Source organism: Trachurus japonicus, chromosome 14, assembly GCF_045865225.1.
Source record: "Trachurus japonicus isolate A0001 chromosome 14, Traja_1.0".
NCBI classification, from domain to species: Eukaryota; Metazoa; Chordata; class Actinopteri; order Carangiformes; family Carangidae; genus Trachurus; species Trachurus japonicus.
In genome coordinates, this window is record NC_140920.1 from 4927465 (window position 1) to 4950536 (window position 23072).

The window sequence follows — 23072 nt, forward strand, 5'->3', positions numbered from 1 at the left end:
TCCATTTGTGCACCATACTGTATGATCACTACTATGCTGTTTTACTATTTCACTGTTTTGAGGTCCCCCCATGCCCCCTCGAGGACCAGCAGGTGTCTGTCTCTGTGGGAACCTGGGCAAATGTGGTGGGAACACAGGCAGTTCTCGTGACAGTGTCGAAGTCCCCCTTGAACTCCGTTTCTGTCACCACTGTCCCATAAATTATACACACAAACATGGCCTGTACAGTTCCACAGTTTCAAGATTCCCTAAAACCACAATTTTCCTTGATTTGGCCCACACTGGTGGATCTAAAATCCATCTAAACAGATACGGGTCAAATTTGACCCGAAACAGCCTCAGTGTATAAAAATTTGTAGCACCTGTTCAAAAGTATTTTGTGCATTTTTGTGTATTTTGGGTCACTTTAGGAAAAATCATAAAATTTCAGCCTAAAAGAATGATGTTTAGGGTATTTTTTCTGCTGTCAAATGTCAAAACGGGTCAAATTTGACCCGAACAGTATGTAAGATACAAGACACAATAAAACATAATAAATAGACTGTTGACACCTGTGGCCTCCGTCGACCTCGACCTATATCATCACTGCCACTCTGGCACTGGTCCCTCCCTCTGAGTTATGGTGCCGTGTTGCTAACACACAGTAAAACAGCTCACTAAACATGCAAACTAATGGAACAACAGTGTCTGATTTGTTGGTCCTGCTGTGTCTTCATTTTCTTTCAGTTCAGGCTGGAATTTTTAAAAGGCTGAAAACTTTGTGAGGAGCTCGCTGATGAATGACCGACTGCAGCTGTAAAGTCTTTGTGACGGTGTTCACCACTGTGCAGGAGGAACTTGTGAAAACGTAAAGTGCGCACATCACTGTGACTGCTGCTGGTGGGGGTGGAGGTTATTCACCATGGGGGTGGCGGTGGTTGACTTTTTGTTTGGGAACAGCTAGGCTTGTTTGCCTTCTTGCCAAGAGAAAGATGAGATCAATACCTCTCTCATGTCTGCACGAAGTCTGGCAACAGCAGATATTCACTGGCTGACATGTTATGTCTTGTTTTTTGTAAAGCACAGCATAAAAAGGACATTTTGTGGTTTTATGAGGGGTTATTTCTTGGAGTCAGCTGTCTATTGGTTGCAGGCCAACTGTTCAGCCCTGTTTTTATAAAGAAAGCAGGCAACAAAATGAGTCACATTCAGAGTTTTAAACAACTCTGCTTCAATTGAAATTAAGATTTTACAGTTCACTGCACATTATTGATAGACTAGCCAGAGTTTGTAGATTGTAAATGATATTGTTTGTTTTTGTAGGTTAAGAGGTTAATGGCTGTATCCTACTGTGGATAGTTCACTTGTGAATCATTCGTAATAATACAGTAATAATTATAAGGGCGGGTCACACAGTATGCTGAGCTAAGGTACAAAATATTTTCCTCAGAGAGAACAGACTGTACCTGTGATACTCCCTCTGCAGCTTCAGACATGTGTATCCTGTTGGCATCACAGAGTCCAGACAAAGGGAAATTATTGTCGATGTTTCTATTTCCCCTGGAGGAGGCTGATGAAAAAAATAAAGGAACTTTGAAACACCGAATCACAATCTGAGGCTGGAGGGAATCGCTTACAGTGGAAAGATTCAGACAAAGTGCTGACAAAAAGGTTTTTTTTTTTAATGTTTTTTTTCCAAAGCTCTGTTTAATATCTGATAACACTGCTGCATGAGTTTTACTGAGATTTTAAAGAGGTGTGTTTCTTGTTGAACAAGCGAGGCCTGCCTGAGTTTACATGATGTGATAGCAATATATCAGCTTTTATTATAAAGAATGTAACTGACAGTGTGTGTCTGTCTTCCCTATAGCCCCAGTCAGTTGCTGTCAGTCTGTTGGTCCCTATTGAAAAGGGACAATCACATTATATTTTTACTTAAAAAACAATCTTTATTTCATTTTCTACAAACGGTTTTTGAGCCATGTATTTGGGTGCAAGTGAATATTAACAGGAACAGGGGAGCGTATTTGGGGTCTGAAGGAACTTGTCACCCAGAACAATGATAAGGACTAGGCTACATATTATGGGCTTTGAACATGGCTCTATGTGGGATCATTATTTTGTGTGGGCTGAAGCTACAGGCTTCAAAACAAAAATACTACACAAGAGCTGCTAATCTCTATTTATTGAATATCCTATAAACTGCGCGTACATGGCTAAAATAATGTGGACTGTCGGGTATCACGGGTTTGTTTACCTAGTGTGGGCTTGGCTACATAAAACAGTGACATCATGGCCAAACCATAAAATTCACAACATGCTTACAGGGAGCGGTGATGTATTCTCTCTGGTGTGTGTTAGTAACTTCTCTGTTAAACTGTGGGCCAATCAAACTGCAGAGGAAGCAGCGCGCTCAGCCAATCGCAGAGCTGCCGTTATTGCTCTCCGGTTGCTATTTGTGCCGAGCCGCGCTGAGCTGGTGCGTAAAGCTGGACACAATCAGCCAGAGCGACCGGATGTGACGGCATTCACACTGAGAAAAAGTTTTAAACAAGGTCTTTTAGCAAGTTTCTGTTTCATATCCTAGTCCGAACTGTCAGATATATGGAAAATTATTTAAAGGAAAAAATCTGCCAATTTCCTCTAAAAACCATTACAGACTTTGCACTATAGCAAGAACACGTTGACACATCTTTAAGTTAAAAGGAAAGGATTAAAATAACCACAAAGAAACAACAAACAAAGAAACAGGCAAATAGCCTACATTAATCAGACCCACTATGACAAACACTAAGCCTACTGATGAAACTGCTATAATAATAATAATTAGGCCTATATAATGAAAACAACAACAAAATACCTACTACTGAGCCTACTACTACTACTAATGATACATTATAGGCCTATCAGTGGTGAAAAAACAAATGTATTTTATTCTTAAATAGACAGTAGGTGTTACTCGATCGTGCATGTGCAGTTCTTCTTAGTCCCCCCGAAGATTTTGTGTAGATTATGGCATTTTCAAAAAATTAACCCCTCTCAGGGCTCCGACATTTATTACTAGAAGCGAGTGGCCCCAGACTTAAGGAGAGCAAGCAGAAAATGTAGGGGTGCACACTGTTGACTTGCAAAGCAAATATTTACATTTCCTTTTTATTCATGATCCTCACACACATTGGCCTGACACCTGTAATGACAGATCTCAGATTCTTTGAGTCACCCCTTGCACATTTCATCAGTGTTTTGAAAAAAAGAAGCAAATTTACTGGCTGGCTACATGACTTGCGGATTAAAAATGTACTTGCACTGTCAAATATTGGGAGCAAAATGTCTGGAGCCCCGCCTCTGACTGAAAATTTAAGGGAAAAAATGAATATACTATTTTAATATCTTATACGCCTTTGAACATGCATTACTGTATTTGACTAAACAGTCGTGCTTTTATTTAGAAGGTAAGAACCGGAAGTGCAACGCTTCCTGTCGAGCCGGCTCGACACCACGCGCTCGTTTCCAGGGTGGATCCATCACAAACTGACGTGACGTCACTCCCCCCTCTTCCCTCCCTCTCCTCGGATTCAATTCAGTCAAATCATAGCGACCTGGCAGCCTGAGGTCCATGCGTCTTCTAACCATCAGAGAGCAACCAGCACCTTCTGCGGCCGCAGCGTGAGAGCTGAGCTCTGGAACTGACCCGACCGCCTCGAGCCGAGGGAGTCGACAACCAACGAATCAACGAAAAACAAAACAAACTAACTAACTAAATATAACCAAAGAAACAAAACTGCGGACAAAACCCCGAAGAAAAACACACAACAGACATGGACGAAAAGGCGTTTACGAAAGAACTTGATCTGTGGATCGAGCAGCTCAACGAGTGCAAACAACTGTCGGAGGGACAAGTGAAGACACTATGTGAAAAGGTAAGACATTAAAAAGACCAAAAAATGAACCTGAGTAACTGTCACCAACGTCTTCTCCTTCTCCCTCCTCCTCCTTCTTACCGCCGCCTTCCAGACATTCTTCAAAATGGCGCCTAATGTGAAGCCACATTTCACTGCGCTGTGCGTTTATTTGACAATCATAACGCACGCTTAGCTTTAGCACATGTGGACTTTTGTCTGTTAAATGTGTCTGTATGTTTTTAATTAAAAACACTCACTCGTTGTCGGGTAGCGAGGGGTCTCCAGGCAGTTAGCCCAGACAGGGTCAGCCTCAGCCGGCCATACTGTGAATTCAAGTCACATACCTCATTTACTGCCACTGTCACTGTGACCTGTAGCATCTCTTTTAGCCTCGTGTAGCTGTTAAACTCCACTTAGCATTGTGTAGTCACTGACTGCTCATTTATCACTGTACGTTTCATCCCATGATGTCTGTATGCAAACAGATATGTGGTTAAAAGGGGAGATACACTGGTGAAATGTGAAGGGGCGACTCAAAGAATCTGGTATTTGTCATTACAGGTGGCAGGCCAATGTGTGTGAGGATCATGAATTAAAAGGAAATGTTAATATTTGCTTTGCAAGTCGACTTCTGGGGTGTGCTCCTAGTAAACAACAGTTAGTCTCATGGCCTGTCCTAAAGTTATATATGTCCCTATATAATGAGAGGCGATTTAAAACCGCAGAGTGATGAACAGCTGTACAACTGAGATAAAGGTGCTTTATCACATTTTCACGTGAATATTACGTATGATTACTCTGCATTTTCCAAGAGAGTTGCAGCTCAACCACTGATCTCTGTTCCTCATCTAGCTTCTCATTTACCTCCAAAGGCAACAGTGAGGTCAGCTTGTTTACTAGGCCATAATTTAGTCAATTTTCAAACTTTTACATGACTTCATGGTCCAAAGATGAGATGAGATCACATGAGTGGCAAACATTACCTGCGACCCCCTAATAAACCTCTGCTCTGGTTTCTGGTTTTACTTTTTCCATGTTAGAGGATATAATTGTTCAGCACAGAGACTAATGGAGGTGGCCACTAACCTCTCACTTAATGCTGCTTTTGTAATGGATGGACTTACTTCTGGTTCCTGTGTGATCACATAGTTGTTGTCAACACATGGTGGATGATGGGATGGTTGAACTTTTATTTAGTTTAACTTTTCTAGTTATTCAAGACTAGGCCTATAAACTACACAGTGAATACAAGATGATTCTTATATTATCAGTCAACCATGATATTTCTGCTCTGCTCCTCCTCCGGCTGGTATGTGGCCAGCTGACTCTGCAGACTTCTCTGGTCTGAGCTGGAGCTTAATGCCAGTCATTCCTGAATATCCTCTCTGCTCAGACCACCCGCTGACACCCCCAGCTCTAGATACATGGGCTTAAAGGAAGATTTCAGATCTTTCTTTTCCCTGGATCTTTATGTAGCTAATTCTTTATTTTTTGTAGCAAATCATTAAAACCTAGGCTATAGCCTATGTTTCTGTTTTGCAGCTTTATGTAATGGTCACCGGTGCTGCTAATGATGAATTTGTTTCCTGTTTTCCATCAGCTCAGATTTGCAGTTAATTAAACCCTGATAACAGAGACTTTATTTGGACAGATGTTTTCAGCTGTAATGGTTTTTCATTCTATAAGTGCAGCAGCTACAGTATATTCCCTCCCAGCTCTTAGAAGGACACAAAAACTAGACACGCTACCATGTTTGGACTGAGCGCTGTTCACTGAAGGTTAAGGGCACGCTATTCTCAAGTGGCTCGTTAATCCCTGTTTTCTCTCTTCCCTTCAGCTTTGCTACATCCAGTTTCCCACTAGTTTTTAAAATGCATTATTCAACAATATTTCTCGCCATGGGTTGAAACCCCAAACTAGGCCAGGGTGAGGGTGAGGTTTGAGGGTGGTGGTCCATGCTGTGGCTGCCCTGTGTGAGCTCAAGAAGTTAAACTAGTGAAGCCTGTGGGCAGCCCTTCGTTTGGCCACACACACATCTGTCTTTGTGAGCAGTTATTAGATATAAATACGATGGGGGAAAAAAAAGAAACACAGTGAGTCAACAAGCTACACAAGTTATATAGTGTTTTTCTTTCCTCTGGCTCTCCACTGTTCCCTCTTAAATGCAGCTGCGATGCCATAAAAGTAGTCGAGAGGAAGAAGGAAAACTGCACAACACAGCTTCCTCACCCTGAGGCTGGATCATTGTCACAGCTGATATGAACCCAGCTACTGTCTACCTGCGTTTATCCGTCCGCCCCCCCCCGTGAATTCCTTTAATATCTTGAGCAGAGTGTACCTACACAACATCCTCCCTCCCCTGGTGTAAAAATAGCAGGGGTTATGATTGATTGTGCGTTGCATCACTAAACACCATCAAAGCTTTTTTGTTGCTAAGGGGGATCAGAGTGTGTGACTCAGGATAACACTGTTCATTGTGACTCAGAGAACGGCTGGCTCTGTTTTTGGGATGTATGGGGGTGTGGAGGAATGAGATGTGCTTGCTTTTCCTTTTTTTTTTTTTTTTCTCGACTCCTTCTTTCCAGCCGTCTCCAGAAAAAGGCAGAACATACCAGAGTTCCTGTCTGAGGTCCAGAGAACAGCAGCAGCAGCAGCAGCAGCAGCAGCAGCAGTAGCAGAGACGACGGAAAACCTATAAGCTTTGTCCCCGTTAATCAGAATCGGTGCAGAATATTTTCCAGTTTCAGCATTGCAGTGTCTCTCTCCCTCTCCCTCAAGGCTCTAGATGTGTTTTGCAAATATACTGCTCACGTACAGAGTCGTGTCTGACGACGTCATCCGTTTGATCGGGTGATAGTGTTTGATCTGGTGGACAGGTTTAAATTAGGCGACTGCAGACGATGCTCTGTTCGCTGGAAATGGGTTTTATGTCCTCGGCAATTACAGAGAGTAAATTTAATCAGATGTAAGAAAAAAAACAAAAAACCGTTGGTTTCACACAGACATATCCTCTCTCCATGACCTGTTGTTTTTTCTTCTATTCAAAAAATCAACCTTCTGAGAGTTGCATAACCCTTCAGACGTCGTTTCCTTCTTTTCAGGGTCAAACCCTTGTTGTTTATGTCTTTGTTCATTTGATACTTTGCCTCACGAGGCGCCGTTTACTAGTAACCACTCAGGCTGGATCCAATTCATTTGTCTCTTCTTGTGTTAGGTAAATCATCTTCAAGTGGGGACACAGAGTTCTGTACACAGAGGACAGTCAGATATATAAATACACAGAGACATTATACAAAAGGCAGAAATGTCACAGTCATGAATAGGAAATAGAAAATCCTGATTTCACACAACATAAATATCATATGTCATCATCTGATGTGTGTCAGCGTGATGTAATCATTAGGTCATGTGGTGGTGATAGTTGGCCGACTTGGAAAAGTGAAGTGTTGTTTGACCTTCGTCTGTGTCGAAACCAGTTTGATGCAGCTTGTCTGGGCTGAAAATGTAAAGGGGAAAAAAAAAGGTTTGTTTTTTTACTGATGTCACTATTTTACTTTAGTGAGCAACAATTAGTATGCAGCAGCAGCAGCAGCAGCAGCAGCAGCAGCAGCAGAGTGATCCTCATCAACAACTCAGGCAAAATGTCTGACGCTGATTAAAATGTCGTTGTTGTTGACAAAACTCGCAGTAGAAAAGCTGACAACAGCGACATTGTTGTGGTGCTGATGTTACACACTGATTATTGCGCCGCCGTCGGGAAGACGCTTAACCTAAACGTATTGAGTGAGGTCATCGCTTGTGGTCGTAGTTTTGCCCAGTTGTTAAGCTTTATTTGACCCAAGTTGTCTACACCAGAACCTTTGGCTGTGTTATCTCACTTTAATGGGATTATATTGCGGCAGCCGGTGGCGGTGTGGGGGGGCGGGGGTGGGGGATGCTGACTTCACTTCTCAGCACTCGACTAAGCAGTTTGTTGACTGTGTGGCGTCTAATGTCTCGGCCAGCGGCGGCTGTAATCTGGGCCGAGGGTTCCTCCCTGCAGCCGCTCCGAGGTCTCTTCTGCTACACAGCACTGTGGGCGAGGCGCTTACGTCACATCTACACTCATCTTTTTAATTCACCGCTGCTGGACCGCTATCAAAGGCATCAGATGTGACATGCTGCCTCATGAATAAATGGCTCTTTCACATACTTGAGCTATGAGGTAATCACTAAATCCAAGCTTGGATAGTGAGGTAAAAAGACGTCACATTACATCAGTTGTAATAATTCATATCATAGATCTTAATTCAGTTTTATGTTTAATGGAAATGGATTAAATTGCTGTATTTTTTACAAGAATGTGCAACAGTATGAATAAGTTTATTTATGCACTGCAGGGTTTTCAATAAAGATGAGCCGGAAAACTGGATGGAAATGAAAATCAATAGTCAGTCAGTCATTTATAAGACCAAGTTGCCAGTCTGCTTGCCTCATGCAAAGTGCATATTAAGCAAGTTATAATCATTTGAGCCAATTTAGGACACAGAGGTGATGTCTAATGTGTCACTGAATATATTACTCACACAGTCGGTGTAGGGTTACAGAGCTGCAAGCCGGATACTGTGTCACGCACTGGCAAAGGGACTTTTAGAGGATGTTCAAAATGAATTAGCAGCAGTGGAGGAGGTGGCACTTGAAGTTTATTGTCTTTGATTGGGCTGCTGTACTTCTGTTTAAATCCATATATTTTTCCCACTTATCTGTTTTTCAAATGGATATGGATCACAGAAGTTTCTTTATATCTGACCTAAAGCAATTTAGATTTTTTTTAAAATGGGGCTAAGTGGACGTGGATAGTTCATGGGTGATGAATGCATTCTTTTAGAGCTGCAACAATTAATCGATTAATTGCACAAGAAACAATGATTCAATTCATCGTCAACTATTTTGATAATCCAATAATGGTTTGAGAAGGGTTTTTTAAAGAAAAAAAAAGTCCAAATTTTCTGATTTTAGCTTCTTAAATGTGAATATTTCTGGTTTCTTTGTTCCTTCATGACAATAAACTGAGTTTCTCTTTGGTTTGTGGACAACACACAAGACATTTGAGGGCGTCATCTTGTGGTTTGAGAAACACTGATTGACATTTTTTAACATTTTATTGACCAAACAACTAATCGATTAATTGATAATGAAAGTACCGGTAATCGTTAGTTGCAGCCCAACAAGTTCAACAAGTTATATTTAATGACGTCAGTTCAAAGCGTCCAACAGTGAGCAGGAAGGAGCGACCTCAGACAGACTGACCTGGCCCACTTCATGTGGATTTTGCCTGCCTGTGTTTGTTCATTTCCTCTCATCTCACTCAGAGTAATGAGGAGGGGATGAAATGAAACGGGATGGGGGGTTAGAAAACTATATTTCCGTTCCACTCTAACGCAGGCATGTAGAATATTCTCCCTGGATTAGCGGCTCGATTGCTTTAGAGTTGGTCGCCCTGGTCAATCTGTCATCTGGAGCGTCTGAGCGGCCTCCTGCCACATGGTGGTGTGGGCACGTGGAGGGTGTGTAGCCTGTGTGTGTGTGTGTGTGCGTGTGTGTGTGTGTAATATAGGTCAGCGTTGTGCAGCCGCTGCAGCCCTGTCCAGGTCACTGTGGGTCTGTCTCTCTCTCTCTGTCCCATCTGCTGCAGGCGTGCGAGCACTCGGTCAATGTCGACGCTCTGTCCCTCTCACCCGGTGGCACGTTTGTTTTGTTGTGTTGTTTTTTCCAAATGGGTCAGTGTTGTGAAAACGTTCAGATGGACGGTGGCGTTCAACGAGTCCGTTCTGTTGATAACAATTATATGAAGCACACTGGGTGGACACAACAACCTCCCTACTCTCTCTGGCTCCGGCCTATTGTGGATGGACAGTGACCTTTTCTCTAGAATCAGTACAAACAGCTGGTGTGGTCGGTGTGTGATCCCCCCTCGCCCCCCCCCAGCTCAGGAAGTCGCTGATATCTGGTGGTGGTCATTCACCTCGGAGCTTTGTTTCGCTCCCAAGCTTCTTAAAAGAGCTCATCCAGCTGACCGACCCCCCCCTCGGTCCGGTCAGACCATCCTGCCAAGATGCACTGAGTCCAGGAATAGGCCTTGTTGTGGGTCTCCAGATTTAGTATAAGTACTTTTTAAAGGTTTCCCCTATTTTTAACTTTGGCTGCACAATCATGAGTCAGCAGCTTATTGAAAATGATTAAGATAACACTTGCTTTTCTCTTTAAATGGAAGAGAAATCAACCCTCTTCACTTTTGAATCATAAACCAGGGTTCCCACACATCCTGGAAAACCTGGAAAATGGCTGACTAATTTTCCAGTCATGGAAAATAAGAAGAAAAAACAGTCAAATATCCTGGAAAAGATGGAGTGGATTATTTATCACATGGTGACATCAGCTACCAGAGCTCTGCACTAAGGATTTCTTTTCCAAAGAAGCGATAAAACTAGCGACTGTGAGTTGGTAGTGTTGGATGGATTGCCAGCATGAGGGTGCACATCTTTAAATCAGAGTTGTGGGGGTGAGAGAGGAATAAAAATAGAAACAATCATGTACAAAATAAGGCACAACTGTCGGAAAGAGCGCTTCTCTAAAGCATGATGGGGACGGGGGATTTATTAGTGTAATAACAGGTCTGTCAGGACTCAGGCTGTAGCAAATTTAAAAATGAGAAAGCTGTCGTTTCCTCCTCAACTTATTTCTTACACCGTCTCTCCTGTCGTCTCATCGTGGGTGTGTGGAGTGTGGATGGATGGTTGGCTGAGTAACACCACGTCAACGCTCTGTGCTCTGTGACGATGCCATGTGGCTGCATGTGGGCCACACATCCTGGCATTTTTCTGATAAGAGCGTTGGAACAGGAACCAACTCCCTCCCACTGACTGAGCCCAGAGCTGCCTGTGAAATGAGGAGAATCTGTCACAGCTCACACACAGGTGGCCGTTTTTTTAAACAAAGCCAAATGACGCCATGTGGCCTATTTTTATCCTGATCAGCTGACCTGCAGAAGAAAATCCTCTCCATATTTTGAGAGCTCCATCAGTGTTGTGACTATCTCTCGATTGCAATTGAATCAGCTGACAGCAGTTACCAAGTGTTTCCTCTAAAACAAACAAAAACACTACCTCTGCTGCAGGCCACGCACTGAGTCATACTCTTCTTTTAGTTCAAATTGACTTTTTTTTTTCTAGCAGGGGCCGACTCTCCCAGCTGTAGCTCACTCCTCGGGAAGAAATAAACCAAGCGTTTCATCCAGAAACACCAGCGCCTGTTCACCACCGCTCTCCACTCCTCGGCTTTAGGAGCATCGCACTGATTGATTTTCAGATGTTGCAGTGCAACCAGAGCTTTCCTTCCAAGTGCTGCAGAGCAGGCCCACAGGAAACTAGACACACACACACAGACACACAGACAGGGGCTTATTTCCTTGGAGAGATTATGGTGGTGATGTTGGGGGGGGGTTGTGTTGTAATCACTGCGCAGCATCTTAATGTAGACCCCTCTGCAGGCTGATGTGGAAATTGTGTGAAGAGGCGAAGAGACAGGAAATTGTCTGTTCCCAGAAATAAAGATGGAGAACAAAGAGCGAGATAGAAAATTACAGTGTATGGAGCATGTGATTACGATGCAGGGTCACAAGGACGCTGCTGCATCTGAATGAGTACAATGCAGTAAAGTAGCACACGTTACATAAAGTAGGGGAAAATGTTATAAAAGTAAAAATGGCAGTGACTACTTCATATCTTCTATTTTTTTCAACTAATGGTGTGTTTTGTTTTGTTTTGTTTCTTCAGGCAAAAGAGATCCTCACCAAGGAGTCAAACGTCCAGGAGGTGAGATGTCCGGTGACGGTGTGCGGGGACGTCCACGGCCAGTTCCACGATCTCATGGAGCTGTTCAAAATCGGAGGGAAATCTCCAGACACAAACTATTTGTTCATGGGCGACTACGTGGACAGAGGGTACTACTCTGTAGAAACCGTCACTTTACTAGTAGCACTTAAGGTGAGTGACGATTAAAGATTAAAGATTAGTCTTGATCCAGAATAGGGATGTCACGATTATGGATTTTCTTGGTATGATTATTGTCAGAGAAATTATCCCGATTATGACGATTATTATATTAAACTAATTTACAACACTGTGAATGTGTGAAATCAAATATGTCAATTCCGAATTATATAAACAAAATATTTAAAGTATCTATTTATATCGGACCAATTATTAACCCTTCAGAGGAATTGTTTGAAGTATTCAAAAGTTTTTTTTCTTTCAAATGACACACTAACATTTTAAATTCCTACCAATTCAGAGTTACGTTAGGTAAATTGACTTTAATGTAATAAATACACAGTAACTAGGTTAAATTACCTTTACTTTGGCATACAAAGCCGGGTGGGGGTCACGCAGGTGGTGATACATATCAGACATATTTCCTCCTTGTTTAACAGGCTAACGAGCCGTTGTCGACTTAATACGTTTGTTTGGAGGGAACCGGTTTCCTCTGCCAAACTTTACCACTCGCACACGTCTCCGTCTGCAACTCGCACAGAACGAAAACAAAGTTACACACGCGGTTGTTGTGAACTTTGTTTTCGTTCCGTGCGCGTTGCGCTCATCTGCCGACATGGTTCCAACATCATCTTTGTTGTAAAGTGACGTATTTAGGAACCTTTACGATTTTAAAAAAAATGGTGGCGTTTAATATCACAGTTAATTGTGAAATCAAGTATCGTGACATCCCTACTCCAGAATAGAAATGTAACAGGTCTCTCCAGGAGGGAAAAAAAAACAAAACCCAACATCTCTCTCTGCTGTGTGCTGGTGTTTCAGGTACGCTTCCGGGAGCGCATCACAATCCTCAGAGGAAACCACGAGAGCAGACAGATCACACAAGTGTACGGCTTCTATGACGAGTGCCTAAGGAAATATGGTAACGCCAATGTTTGGAAGTACTTCACAGACCTGTTCGATTACCTCCCCCTCACTGCCTTGGTAGACTCTCAGGTGAGAATACATGTGGGCTGGCACCACTCTTATAAATATAGATTCACTCTTGTGCAGGGACTGAACAGTGACTTGACTGGTTTTTAAAACTTTCCTCTTCTTCTTGTCCCTCCAGATTTTCTGCCTTCATGGAGGCCTGTCACCGTCCATAGATACATTGGATCATATTAGAGCACTGGACCGTTTACAGGAAGTGCCACATGAGGTAAAGATAATACTTAGATATGTCTGCTATTATCAAAGCAGAAGGATTTGAAGATAACTGTCATCACTCGATTATAACCAGTTCATTAAAAGCACCGTGTCTTCTTCCTCTCTGCCTCCTCTTCCTCAGGGTCCCATGTGCGACCTGCTGTGGTCAGACCCAGACGACCGCGGCGGCTGGGGCATCTCTCCTCGAGGAGCCGGCTACACGTTCGGTCAGGACATCTCGGAGACGTTCAACCACGCCAACCGCCTCACACTGGTGTCCCGTGCCCACCAGCTGGTTATGGAGGTGCGTTTCATCTTGTTGTCAGTCCAGTTGCATTGAGTCTGGGATAGGAAACTAGATTTATGGGTGACCCTTTAGTTAACTTAATTGCTTAGAAATGTCAAGAAATAGCCTAGAAATAACGGTCAATTTCATAGTAATGTCCTGTTTTTCATAAAGGCAAAAGGTTACACATGCTTTTCATGATTTTAATTTTTTGGGAAAGGACAGAATTTTTCACCACCAACTGACTGTTATTTCTGGGCTATTTCTACGCAATCAATCGTTGTTCCTTGGCTTTATTTCTCGACATTACTATGAAATTTAGCGTTGCTTCTAGGCTATTTCTAGACATTATGACGTACTTAACGGCCTGTATTGTAAATTAGAGGGTTACCAATCTATGTCAACTGGCCACAGTGGCTGATTGATTAGAAAAGTCACTGTGGTTGTTTATTATAGACGCCTGGATTACTGTTGGTTATGTGAGCAGGCGGCCGTCACAGTACATAGACTTGGACAACTGCTCCCACTGCTGCAGGAAAACAAAATGACAACAGTTGCACCACCATCTAGCTGTGTCATGCTGAGTTCAAGTGCACTTTAGATTATAGTGCATTACAGTAGCACTTTTTTCCCCCCTGAATTATACATCTCCAGTGAATAATACATCTGCTCTCCCCAGGGTTACAACTGGTGCCATGAGAGGAACGTGGTGACAATATTCAGTGCTCCCAACTACTGCTATCGCTGTGGCAACCAGGCAGCTATCATGGAATTAGATGACACCCTCAAATACTCATTGTAAGTATGCATTGCCTGCTGTGAGAAAGTGTATTATGATTATTTGTTGCATGTTCTTGGAAGTTAAAAGCTAAAGCATGAGAGTCTTTTTTTTCTCATGAAATAAAGCTGCAGCCTTTGCTAAACTCTAATTACATGCAAAATATATAAATACCAATACGTATTATACTTTAGATTAGAGCTACAACAATAATTGATTATTAAATTAATCGTCAACTATTTTGATAATCGAATAATCAGTTTTAAGAAAAACCAAACTGAGTCCAAACTGATTTCAGCTTCTTAAATGTGAATATTTCTGGTTCCTTTATTCCTTTATCACAATAAACTGAGTTTCTCTTTGGTTTGTGGACAAAACAAGACATTTGAGAACGTCACCTTGTGGTTTGGGAAACACTGATTGATATTATTCAACATTTTTAAACAATTTTTTGTCCAAAAAACTAATCGATTAATCGTTTCTATAACGAAAATAATTGTAAGTTGCAGCCCCATTTAGGATATACAATACAAATTTATTTATAAAGCACATTTAAAAACAACAGCACTAACCAAAGCGCTGTACAATAACAAAAAAAAAGTAGTAAGTAAAAATAAGCATCAAATATACAAAATACAGACGGTTAACACGGATCGAAACCACAAAAATTATGTAAGACTTGAAAATAATTGTTTAATTTTTCCCACCCAGCTTGCAGTTTGACCCAGCGCCTCGCAGAGGGGAGCCGCACGTCACTCGTCGCACCCCAGACTACTTCCTGTAAACTCTGACCCTCGACCCTTGTACAGTCAAGTCCAGTATTGCCATGACGATATATGACCTTCAACCGATAACAGCATGAATGAGGAAAGGGGGCGGGTGGGAGACTGGGGGGGGCTACACAGCAGTGCACATTGTATATCCACACAAAGACCTATTTAAGCATTTTTAAGCAAAAAAACTAATGTGGGTGTGTCTCTGGATGGACCAAAAGGTGTGTGCCATACTCATTACAATATTCATTGCTGAGGACTTGTATTGAAAATCTCTCCCACTTATGTAAAAACAACAGTGATGTTTAAATTCCTCATCCTGTACCTGTGTAGCCGACCGACGGCACCGAGGTCCAAGACTAAAAAATGTGCTACTTCAGATGCGGCTGTTTGAATCCCACATGCCATGGCTTATTATATATTTAGGAGATCTGAACATGATCTGTTTGCACTTTTGTAAATCTAAAGAAATGTATCATATGTCAAAAGATGAAAAAAGATTTCACACTACAGATGTTTTTTTTTTCTTTTTTTCTTTTCAATTTTTTTTTTTTTTAATTACAAATGAAGCCCCATCAGGCGACTTTTACACAAGGTTTCTTCGTCCTGTGTAACTTTTAAGCAAAACCCTTCTTATGCAGTTACCCAGCTTGGTGTATATGATTGACAGATGATGGAGTGTTCATCCACATCAACTCACTGACTCCCTCTGAACAACAGAGTCTGTATTAATCAAAACCATTTGAATAATAAAGACAAAGGTGGCTCCTTGATGTGAATGTGCTGTTTTCTTTTTCATGATACTGTGAAAAACTAATGAGATGTCAACTGTAGTTACAACTCTGTGATCCGTAATTCATTTTGAATTGAACCAACTTGGGAAATCGTCCAGTTCATGCAACTAACTAGTGAGCAGGTCGGCCATCTGGCCTGTGTTTTGGCAGCCAGCGCTACATTTAAGGAATTAGTTCAGGGTGTGTTTTGGAAAGATTTGCACACTGATGCACACACACAGTGTCACACTCATGGTAAGTGAACTGTATGTTGACTTAGATAGCTGTGATTGTTTCTCTTATTGAGGAAAAGAAAAACTAGGCCTTACATTTAGCAGTAATGCGGAAAAGAAACATATTAAAGAAATTGATTTGTGTGAGTGATTTTTATAAAGAATGAGATGTTTGCTGTTCAAATGGTGACTGAAATTATTTATTTATTTGTATTATGTACAATTATTATTTACATTATGTACAATAAGTTTTCACACCTCCCTAAAATTGTGACCAAGTAACAACACTTCAACACACACTTAAAAAGAGAGCAGAGTAAACATTAAATCATCAAAGTTATAATGATACAAACATCTGGCAGATGATATGATCAATAATCTTTGATAGACATTTTGCACACGCTGATATTTTCCACATCCATAATATAATCCACATGTTAAGTGCAAGTAATGATCAAATTGCATCAAACAAAATAATCTAATCCTAAAGTAGAAAATTAAAACAAGTTCATTGTGTTGTTGAAACAAACAAAATAAGAGAAAATCCAAGAAAAACCATCACTGTCTGTATCAGTGCAGACAAACCTACACATACAGTCGACTGCAGCATCATGGATGAATCACACTAAACACCACTGTTTACTTGAGCTCACACAACTCAGCTGTGGCTCCAACAGAACCCAAAAACCAGAGTCCAGGATGTAGAGGCTGAGTGAACGTGGTCTGGACTCTGTGGAGGAGAGTCATGGTTTCAGTGACGCTGTAGAAAGACAGAGTACCTGCCCTGTGATCCAGGTACACTCCTATTCTGGAGGACTGAGGGCCTGAGATGGAGGTAACATTACTGTTATGTCTAAATTTATAACTACCTCTGTGGCAGTTTAATGACCAGGATTTCTCAGTGTTTCCAAACACTGCCCCTGTCCCTATTCTCATGATGTTCTTGTAGGCAACGGCTATAGAAACCGAACCACTCCACTTCACCTCCCAGTAACAACGTCCTGTCAGACCCTCTGTACTCAGGACCTGCTTCCATCTAGTGAATCTGTCTGGATGACTTGGATATGACTGGTCCACACTCATCCAAGTTACTTTTCTGTTCCTGTCACTCAATGACAAAAGTGTGTGTGCTGTGTTTGAATCCAAAATGATTTGTTTTGAATATCTCAAGAACTCAGCTCTGGTCTGAGGTTCTCTCTGCAGCTGTAAAACTTCCACTCCAGTAATTTTCACTGAGACCTTTGACCCCTCCTCATTGAGAACAGCCTGCAGTTTATCTCTGGCCTCTGACACTGCTGCTGTCACTTCCTTAAAATACGTCTGAGATTGTTGAGTGATGCTGAGTAAATCTGTTTCTTCACCCAGAGTTGACAGAGAGGGGTAGTTGTTTAGAAAATGGAGGTGGTCCTCTGTGATTGACAGCTGCTCCAGACCAGAGTCTTTCCTCCTCAGCTCAGTGATCTCCTGCTGCAGCTTCTCCTCCAGCTCTTTGACTCGACTCACTTCAGTTTCCTGTTGAGATCTGATCTGCTGCTTCACCTTAGACCTTCTTTTCTCAATGAGTTGGATCAAGTGGGTGAAGGTCTTCTCACTGTTACTAACAGCTTCATCAGCAGAGAGATTGATGGCCTCCACCTCCTGTTGAAGCACCTTCACATCTTTCTCTGTGTCCTGGATTCTCTGTTGGATCTTTTGACGACTCAGCCCGAGCTCCTTCTGTTTCTCAGCCCTTTCTGCTACAGCTGAGACTGTGTCGTGGCCTTTGTGTTCATCCATGGAGCAGAGATAACAGATACACTGCTGATCAGTGCGGCAGAAAATCTTCATCACCTCATTATGACGAGGGCAGATGTTCTCCAGAAGTTTTGAAGACGCTTGGACCAGCGTGTGTTTCTTCAGTGGAGCTACGTCGTAGTGAGGCTGAAGGTGCTGCTCACAGTAAGAGGCCATACACACCAGACAGGACTTGAAGGCTTTCAGCTTCCTCCCAGTGCAGAAGTCACAGGCCACATCTCCAGGTCCAGCATAGGAGTGATCAGGTGAAGCAGCTTTCAGTCCTACCTTCTTCAGTTCCTCCACGAATTCTGCTAACATGGTGTTTTTCACCAGGGCTGGCCTCGGTGTGAAGCTCTGTCTGCACTGAGGGCAGCTGCTCTTCTGATCATCTTCACCCCAGTGGTTTTTAATACAGCTCATACAGTAGCTGTGTCCACAGGGAATAGTCACCGGCTCCTTTAGAAGATCCAGACAGATCGAACAGCTCAGTTTTTCTCGATCCAGCTGAATCATTTGCTGCGCCATCTCTCCTCTACAGCAGTCGTCCAAGTCAATAAGTTTCACTTTCTGTTTCCAGATAAAGGCTGTTCTCTGAGCCACACCAGCTCTGAAACGTCACTTGTTCCCACCCCTGTGTAAAGAGGTGTGTCTGTGAGAGGGGAGGGAACAGTGAACAGGCTGAACTCTGATAGCAGGAGGAGGAGGGAGAGGTCGTCAGGCTGGTTTGTGTCAGGAAGAGGAGCAGTGAGTTAGAATATCGACTCTACACATGGAGCCTGTGTAACTGTCATAAAGCAGCTGGTGATTGACTCAAACTCAGAGATCAGACAGGAAACCAAGTGAAAGTTCAAAATCAAAGTCTTTAATGAAGCCTGAGCTCAGACATGAGATGTCAGTCAGTGAAGTAAATAAAACAGGTGAGGAGCAGCAAACAGGAAACAAATCAAATCATCACATAACAAGAGGAGAGACAGGACAAAGACAACATCTGCTCCTCACTAAAGAAACTTTGACCAGTTTTGTGTTCACATTACATTGGCTTTATAGTTTGAAACGTTGTACACTACACACCACTCATAAATTCAAAATGTAATGAGATGGACATTTAATACAACTCAAATGTCCATCACACTACAATTTGACGGGACAGGCAGCAGCAGGGAGGATTGTGGGGGATGTGGTCTTTGAGTTAAAAAAATAACAAAATGTTAAACGTAGCACTTTGTGTGCATCACATCCCTGAACTAGGAGGTGTTATATTATTAAAATGTTATTTCATGGTGATTATGATTAGATTTTGTGACTTTTGTTATAACGTCCCAACTTATTCAACAAACTCTGACCTAGACGGGTCAGTTTTGTACCATTTGAGACCAGACAGACAACATGGCTTTACTTGGAAGAGATGTTTTGTAATGTTGTCTCTCCCCCAAAGAATTACTGTGTTACACATTTATATTCAAAACATCAGACTTGTTGACTTGAATGTGTCATTGAATCCACTGACGATGATTGATAAGGCAGTCACAGTTTTACAGCTGTAAAACTTTTACAACTAAACTTATATTGTTTTCCTCTATTTGATGTTGATGTTTGTGATAAAGCCTCAGATGTGACTGGTCTCCTGGTCACAGATCAACGAACTGACACACAACATCACGTTTGGATTTGTCCAGAGCCTCTATAATAATAATAATGATATGATCATAATTATACTTCCTGTATCTCCAACCCTTGACCCTTGTACAGAGACCTATTTAAGCATTTAAGCAAAAAAACAAAACAAATGTGGGTGTGTCTCTGGATGGACCAAAAGGTGTGTGCCATACTCATTACAATATTCATTGCTGAGGACTTGTATTGAAAATCTCTCCCACTTATGTAAAAACAACAGTGATGTTTAAATTCCTCATCCTGTACCTGTGTAGCCGACCGACGGCACCGAGGTCCAACACTAAAAAATGTGCTACTTCAGATGCGGCTGTTTGAATCCCACATGCCATGGCTTATTATATATTTAGGAGATCTGAACATGATCTGTTTGCACTTTTGTAAATCTAAAGAAATGTATCATATGTCAAAAGATGAAAAAATATTTCACACTACAGATGTTTTTTTTTCTTTTTGATTTTTTTTTTGATTTTTTTTTTTTTAATTACAACTACAATTTAATTACAATTACGACTTTTACACAAGGTTTCCTCGTCCTGTGTAACTTTTAAGCAAAACCCTTCTTATGCAGTTACCCAGCTTGGTGTATATGATTGACAGATGATGGAGTGTTCATCCACATCAACTCACTGACTCCCTCTGAACAACAGAGTCTGTATTAATCAAAACCATTTGAATAATAAAGACAAAGGTGGCTCCTTGATGTGAATGTGCTGTTTTCTTTTTCATGATACTAGAAAAAACTAATGAGATGTCAACTGTAGTTACATCTCTGTGACCCATAATCAATTTTGAATTGAACCAACTTGGGAAATCGTCCAGTTCATGCAACTAACTAGTGAGCAGGTCAGCCATCTGGCCTGTGGTTTGGCAGCCAGCGCTACATTTAAGGAATTAGTTCAGGGTGTGTTGTTTTGGAAAGATTTGCACACTGATGGCCGCAGTCCTCACACAGTGTCACACTCATGGTAAGTGAACTGTATGTTGACTTAGATAGCTGTGATTGTTTCTTTTATTGAGGAAAAGAAAAACTAGGCCTTACATTTAGCAGTAATGTGGAATTGTCTGTGTGAACAATTACGACCTTTGGCCTCAAACTTATGAATTTTTTTGATTCCTTTTACTATTAATGAAGCCCTTACATGAAAGCAGTTGTTTTCAAGCACTACAAGAAATAGAAATAGAAATGCTGTCTCAGTTTTGCTTTTCCTTTTTTTTTTTTTTTAAATCACTCTTTTTCAGCTTCTTCAGCTTCACACATGCTGGTAGGAAACTCTGCTCACTTTTTTCATAGCAGATATTCTTTTGTGTCACATCAGGAGAAGTGCAGGTGTAAATAATAAAGTGAAACATGGTTTGAATTTTTTTTTATAAAGAATGAGACGTTTGCTGTTCAAAAGGTGACTGTGAAATGATTTATTTATTTGTATAATGTTGTAAAAGTAACAACACTTCAATACACACTATAAAAGAGAGCAGAATAAACAATAAATCGTCTAAATTATATTCATAATGATACAAACATCTGGCAGATGATTAATATGATCAATAATCTTTGATAGACATTTTGCACATGCTGATATTTTCCACATCCATAATATAATCCACATGTTAAGCGCAAGTAATGTAGAAAATTAAAACAAGTTAAAAAAATTTCAATTTACAAGTTCATTGTGTTTTTGAAACAAACAAAACTAAAGAAAACCCAAGAAAGACCGTCTGTATCAGTGCAGACAAACCTACACATACTTTTTAACATTTGTTTCGTATTTTTAACTTTTTAACATTTGTATTTATCTATATGTATTTATCTTGTTTAAACTTGCACTGACGCTTTTCCACAAATGAAGCTCCTAACGGAAAAATAAAGTTCTTTGAATTGAATTGAATTGAATACAGTCGACTGCAGCATCATGGATGAATCACATTAAACACTCCTGTTTACTTGAGCTCACACAACTCAGCTGTGTGTCCAGAACCGAAATCGAGCCAGAGTCCAGGATGTAGAGGCTGAGTGAACGTGGTCTGGACTCTGTGGAGGAGAGTCATGGTTTCAGTGATGCTGTAGAAAGACAGAGTACCTGCCCTGTGATCCAGGTACACTCCTATTCTGGAGGACTGAGGGCCTGAGATGGGGGGACCATTATTGTTATGTATGAATGTATAACCACCACTGTAGCAGTATAATGCCCAGGATTTGTCATTGTGTCCAAATCCACATTCATGCACTGTCCCTGTTCTCTTGATGTTCTTGTAGGCAACTGCTATAGAAACGTCACCACTCCACTTCACCTCCCAGTAACAACGTCCTGTCAGACCCTCTGTACTCAGGACCTGGTAATTCACAGTGAATCTGTCTGGATGACTTGGATATGGCTGGTTCACACTCATGTAAGTTACTTTTCTGTTCCTGTCACTCAATGACAAATGTGTGTTTGCTGTGTTTGAATCCAAAATGATTTGTTTTGAATATCTCAAGAACTCAGCTCTGGTCTGAGGTTCTCTCTGCAGCTGTAAAACTTCCACTCTAGTAATTTTCACTGAGACCTTTGACCCCTCCTCATTGAGAACAGCCTGCAGTTTATCTCTGGCCTCTGACACTGCTGCCGTCACTTCCTTAAAATACGTCTGAGATTGTTGAGTGATGCTGAATAAATCTGATGCTTCACCCAGATGTGACAGAGAGGGGTAGTTGTTTAGAAAATGGAGGTAGTCCTCTGTGATTGACAGCTGCTCCAGACCAGAGTCTTTCCTCCTCAGCTCAGTGATCTCCTGCTGCAGCTTCTCCTCCAGCTCTTTGACTCGACTCACTTCAGTTTCCTGTTGAGATCTGATCTGCTGCTTCACCTCAGACCTTCTTTTCTCAATGAGTTGGATCAAGTGGGTGAAGGTCTTCTCACTGTTACTAACAGCTTCATCAGCAGAGAGATTGATGGTCTCCACCTCCTGTTGAAGCACCTTCACATCTTTCTCTCTGTCCTGGATTCTCTGTTGGATGTTTTGACGACTCAGCCCGAGCTCCTTCTGTTTCTCAGCCCTTTCTGCTACAGCTGAGACTGTGTCGTGGCCTTTGTGTTCATCCATGGAGCAGAGATAACAGATACACTGCTGATCAGTGCGGCAGAAAATCTTCATCACCTCATTATGGTGAGGACAGATGTTCTCCAGAAGTTTTGAAGACGCTTGGACCAGCATGTGTTTCTTCAGTGGAGCTACGTCGTAGTGAGGCTGAAGGTGCTGCTCACAGTAAGAGGCCATACACACCAGACAGGACTTGAAGGCTTTCAGCTTCCTCCCAGTGCAGAAGTCACAGGCCACGTCTCCAGGTCCAGCGTAGGAGTGATCAGGTGAAGCAGCTTTCAGTCCTACGTTCTTCAGTTCCTCCACTAACTCTGCTAACATGGTGTTTTTCATCAGGGCTGGCCTCGGTGTGAAGCTCTGTCTGCACTGAGGGCAGCTGCATGTGTTCTTCTGATCATCTTCACCCCAGTAGTTTTTAATACAGCTCATACAGTAGCTGTGTCCACAGGGAATAGTCACTGGCTCCTTTAGAAGATCCAGACAGATCGAACAGCTCCATTTTCCTTGATCCAGATTCATTTGCTGCGCCATTTCTCCTCTACAACCGGCGTCAAAGTCAATAAGTTTCACTTTCTGTTTCCAGAGAATGTTATCTGAGCCAC

General features: G+C 41.9%; 3 protein-coding genes across 3 annotated transcripts; 1 reads left to right on the plus strand and 2 right to left on the minus strand.

The window, feature by feature from the left end:
- The first annotated feature begins 3556 nt into the window (after positions 1-3556).
- On the plus strand, positions 3557-15709 carry ppp2cab (protein phosphatase 2 catalytic subunit alpha b). Its single transcript, XM_085797164.1, has 7 exons — positions 3557-3899; positions 11696-11905; positions 12734-12907; positions 13023-13112; positions 13242-13403; positions 14065-14183; positions 14875-15709. The coding sequence occupies exons 1-7, from the start codon at positions 3798-3800 to the stop codon at positions 14945-14947; spliced, it is 930 nt and encodes a 309-aa protein (XP_085653290.1). The 5' UTR covers positions 3557-3797; the 3' UTR covers positions 14948-15709.
- A 712-nt stretch (positions 15710-16421) lies between these two features.
- Positions 16422-18302, minus strand: LOC146974083 (E3 ubiquitin/ISG15 ligase TRIM25-like). The gene has a single exon (XM_085797166.1). It carries the CDS (start codon positions 18241-18243, stop codon positions 16582-16584), a length of 1662 nt encoding a protein of 553 aa, XP_085653292.1. The 5' UTR covers positions 18244-18302; the 3' UTR covers positions 16422-16581.
- A 2990-nt stretch (positions 18303-21292) lies between these two features.
- On the minus strand, positions 21293-23001 carry LOC146974084 (tripartite motif-containing protein 16-like). The gene has a single exon (XM_085797165.1). It carries the CDS (start codon positions 22999-23001, stop codon positions 21331-21333), a length of 1671 nt encoding a protein of 556 aa, XP_085653291.1. The 3' UTR covers positions 21293-21330.
- Between the last annotated feature and the right edge of the window lie 71 nt (positions 23002-23072).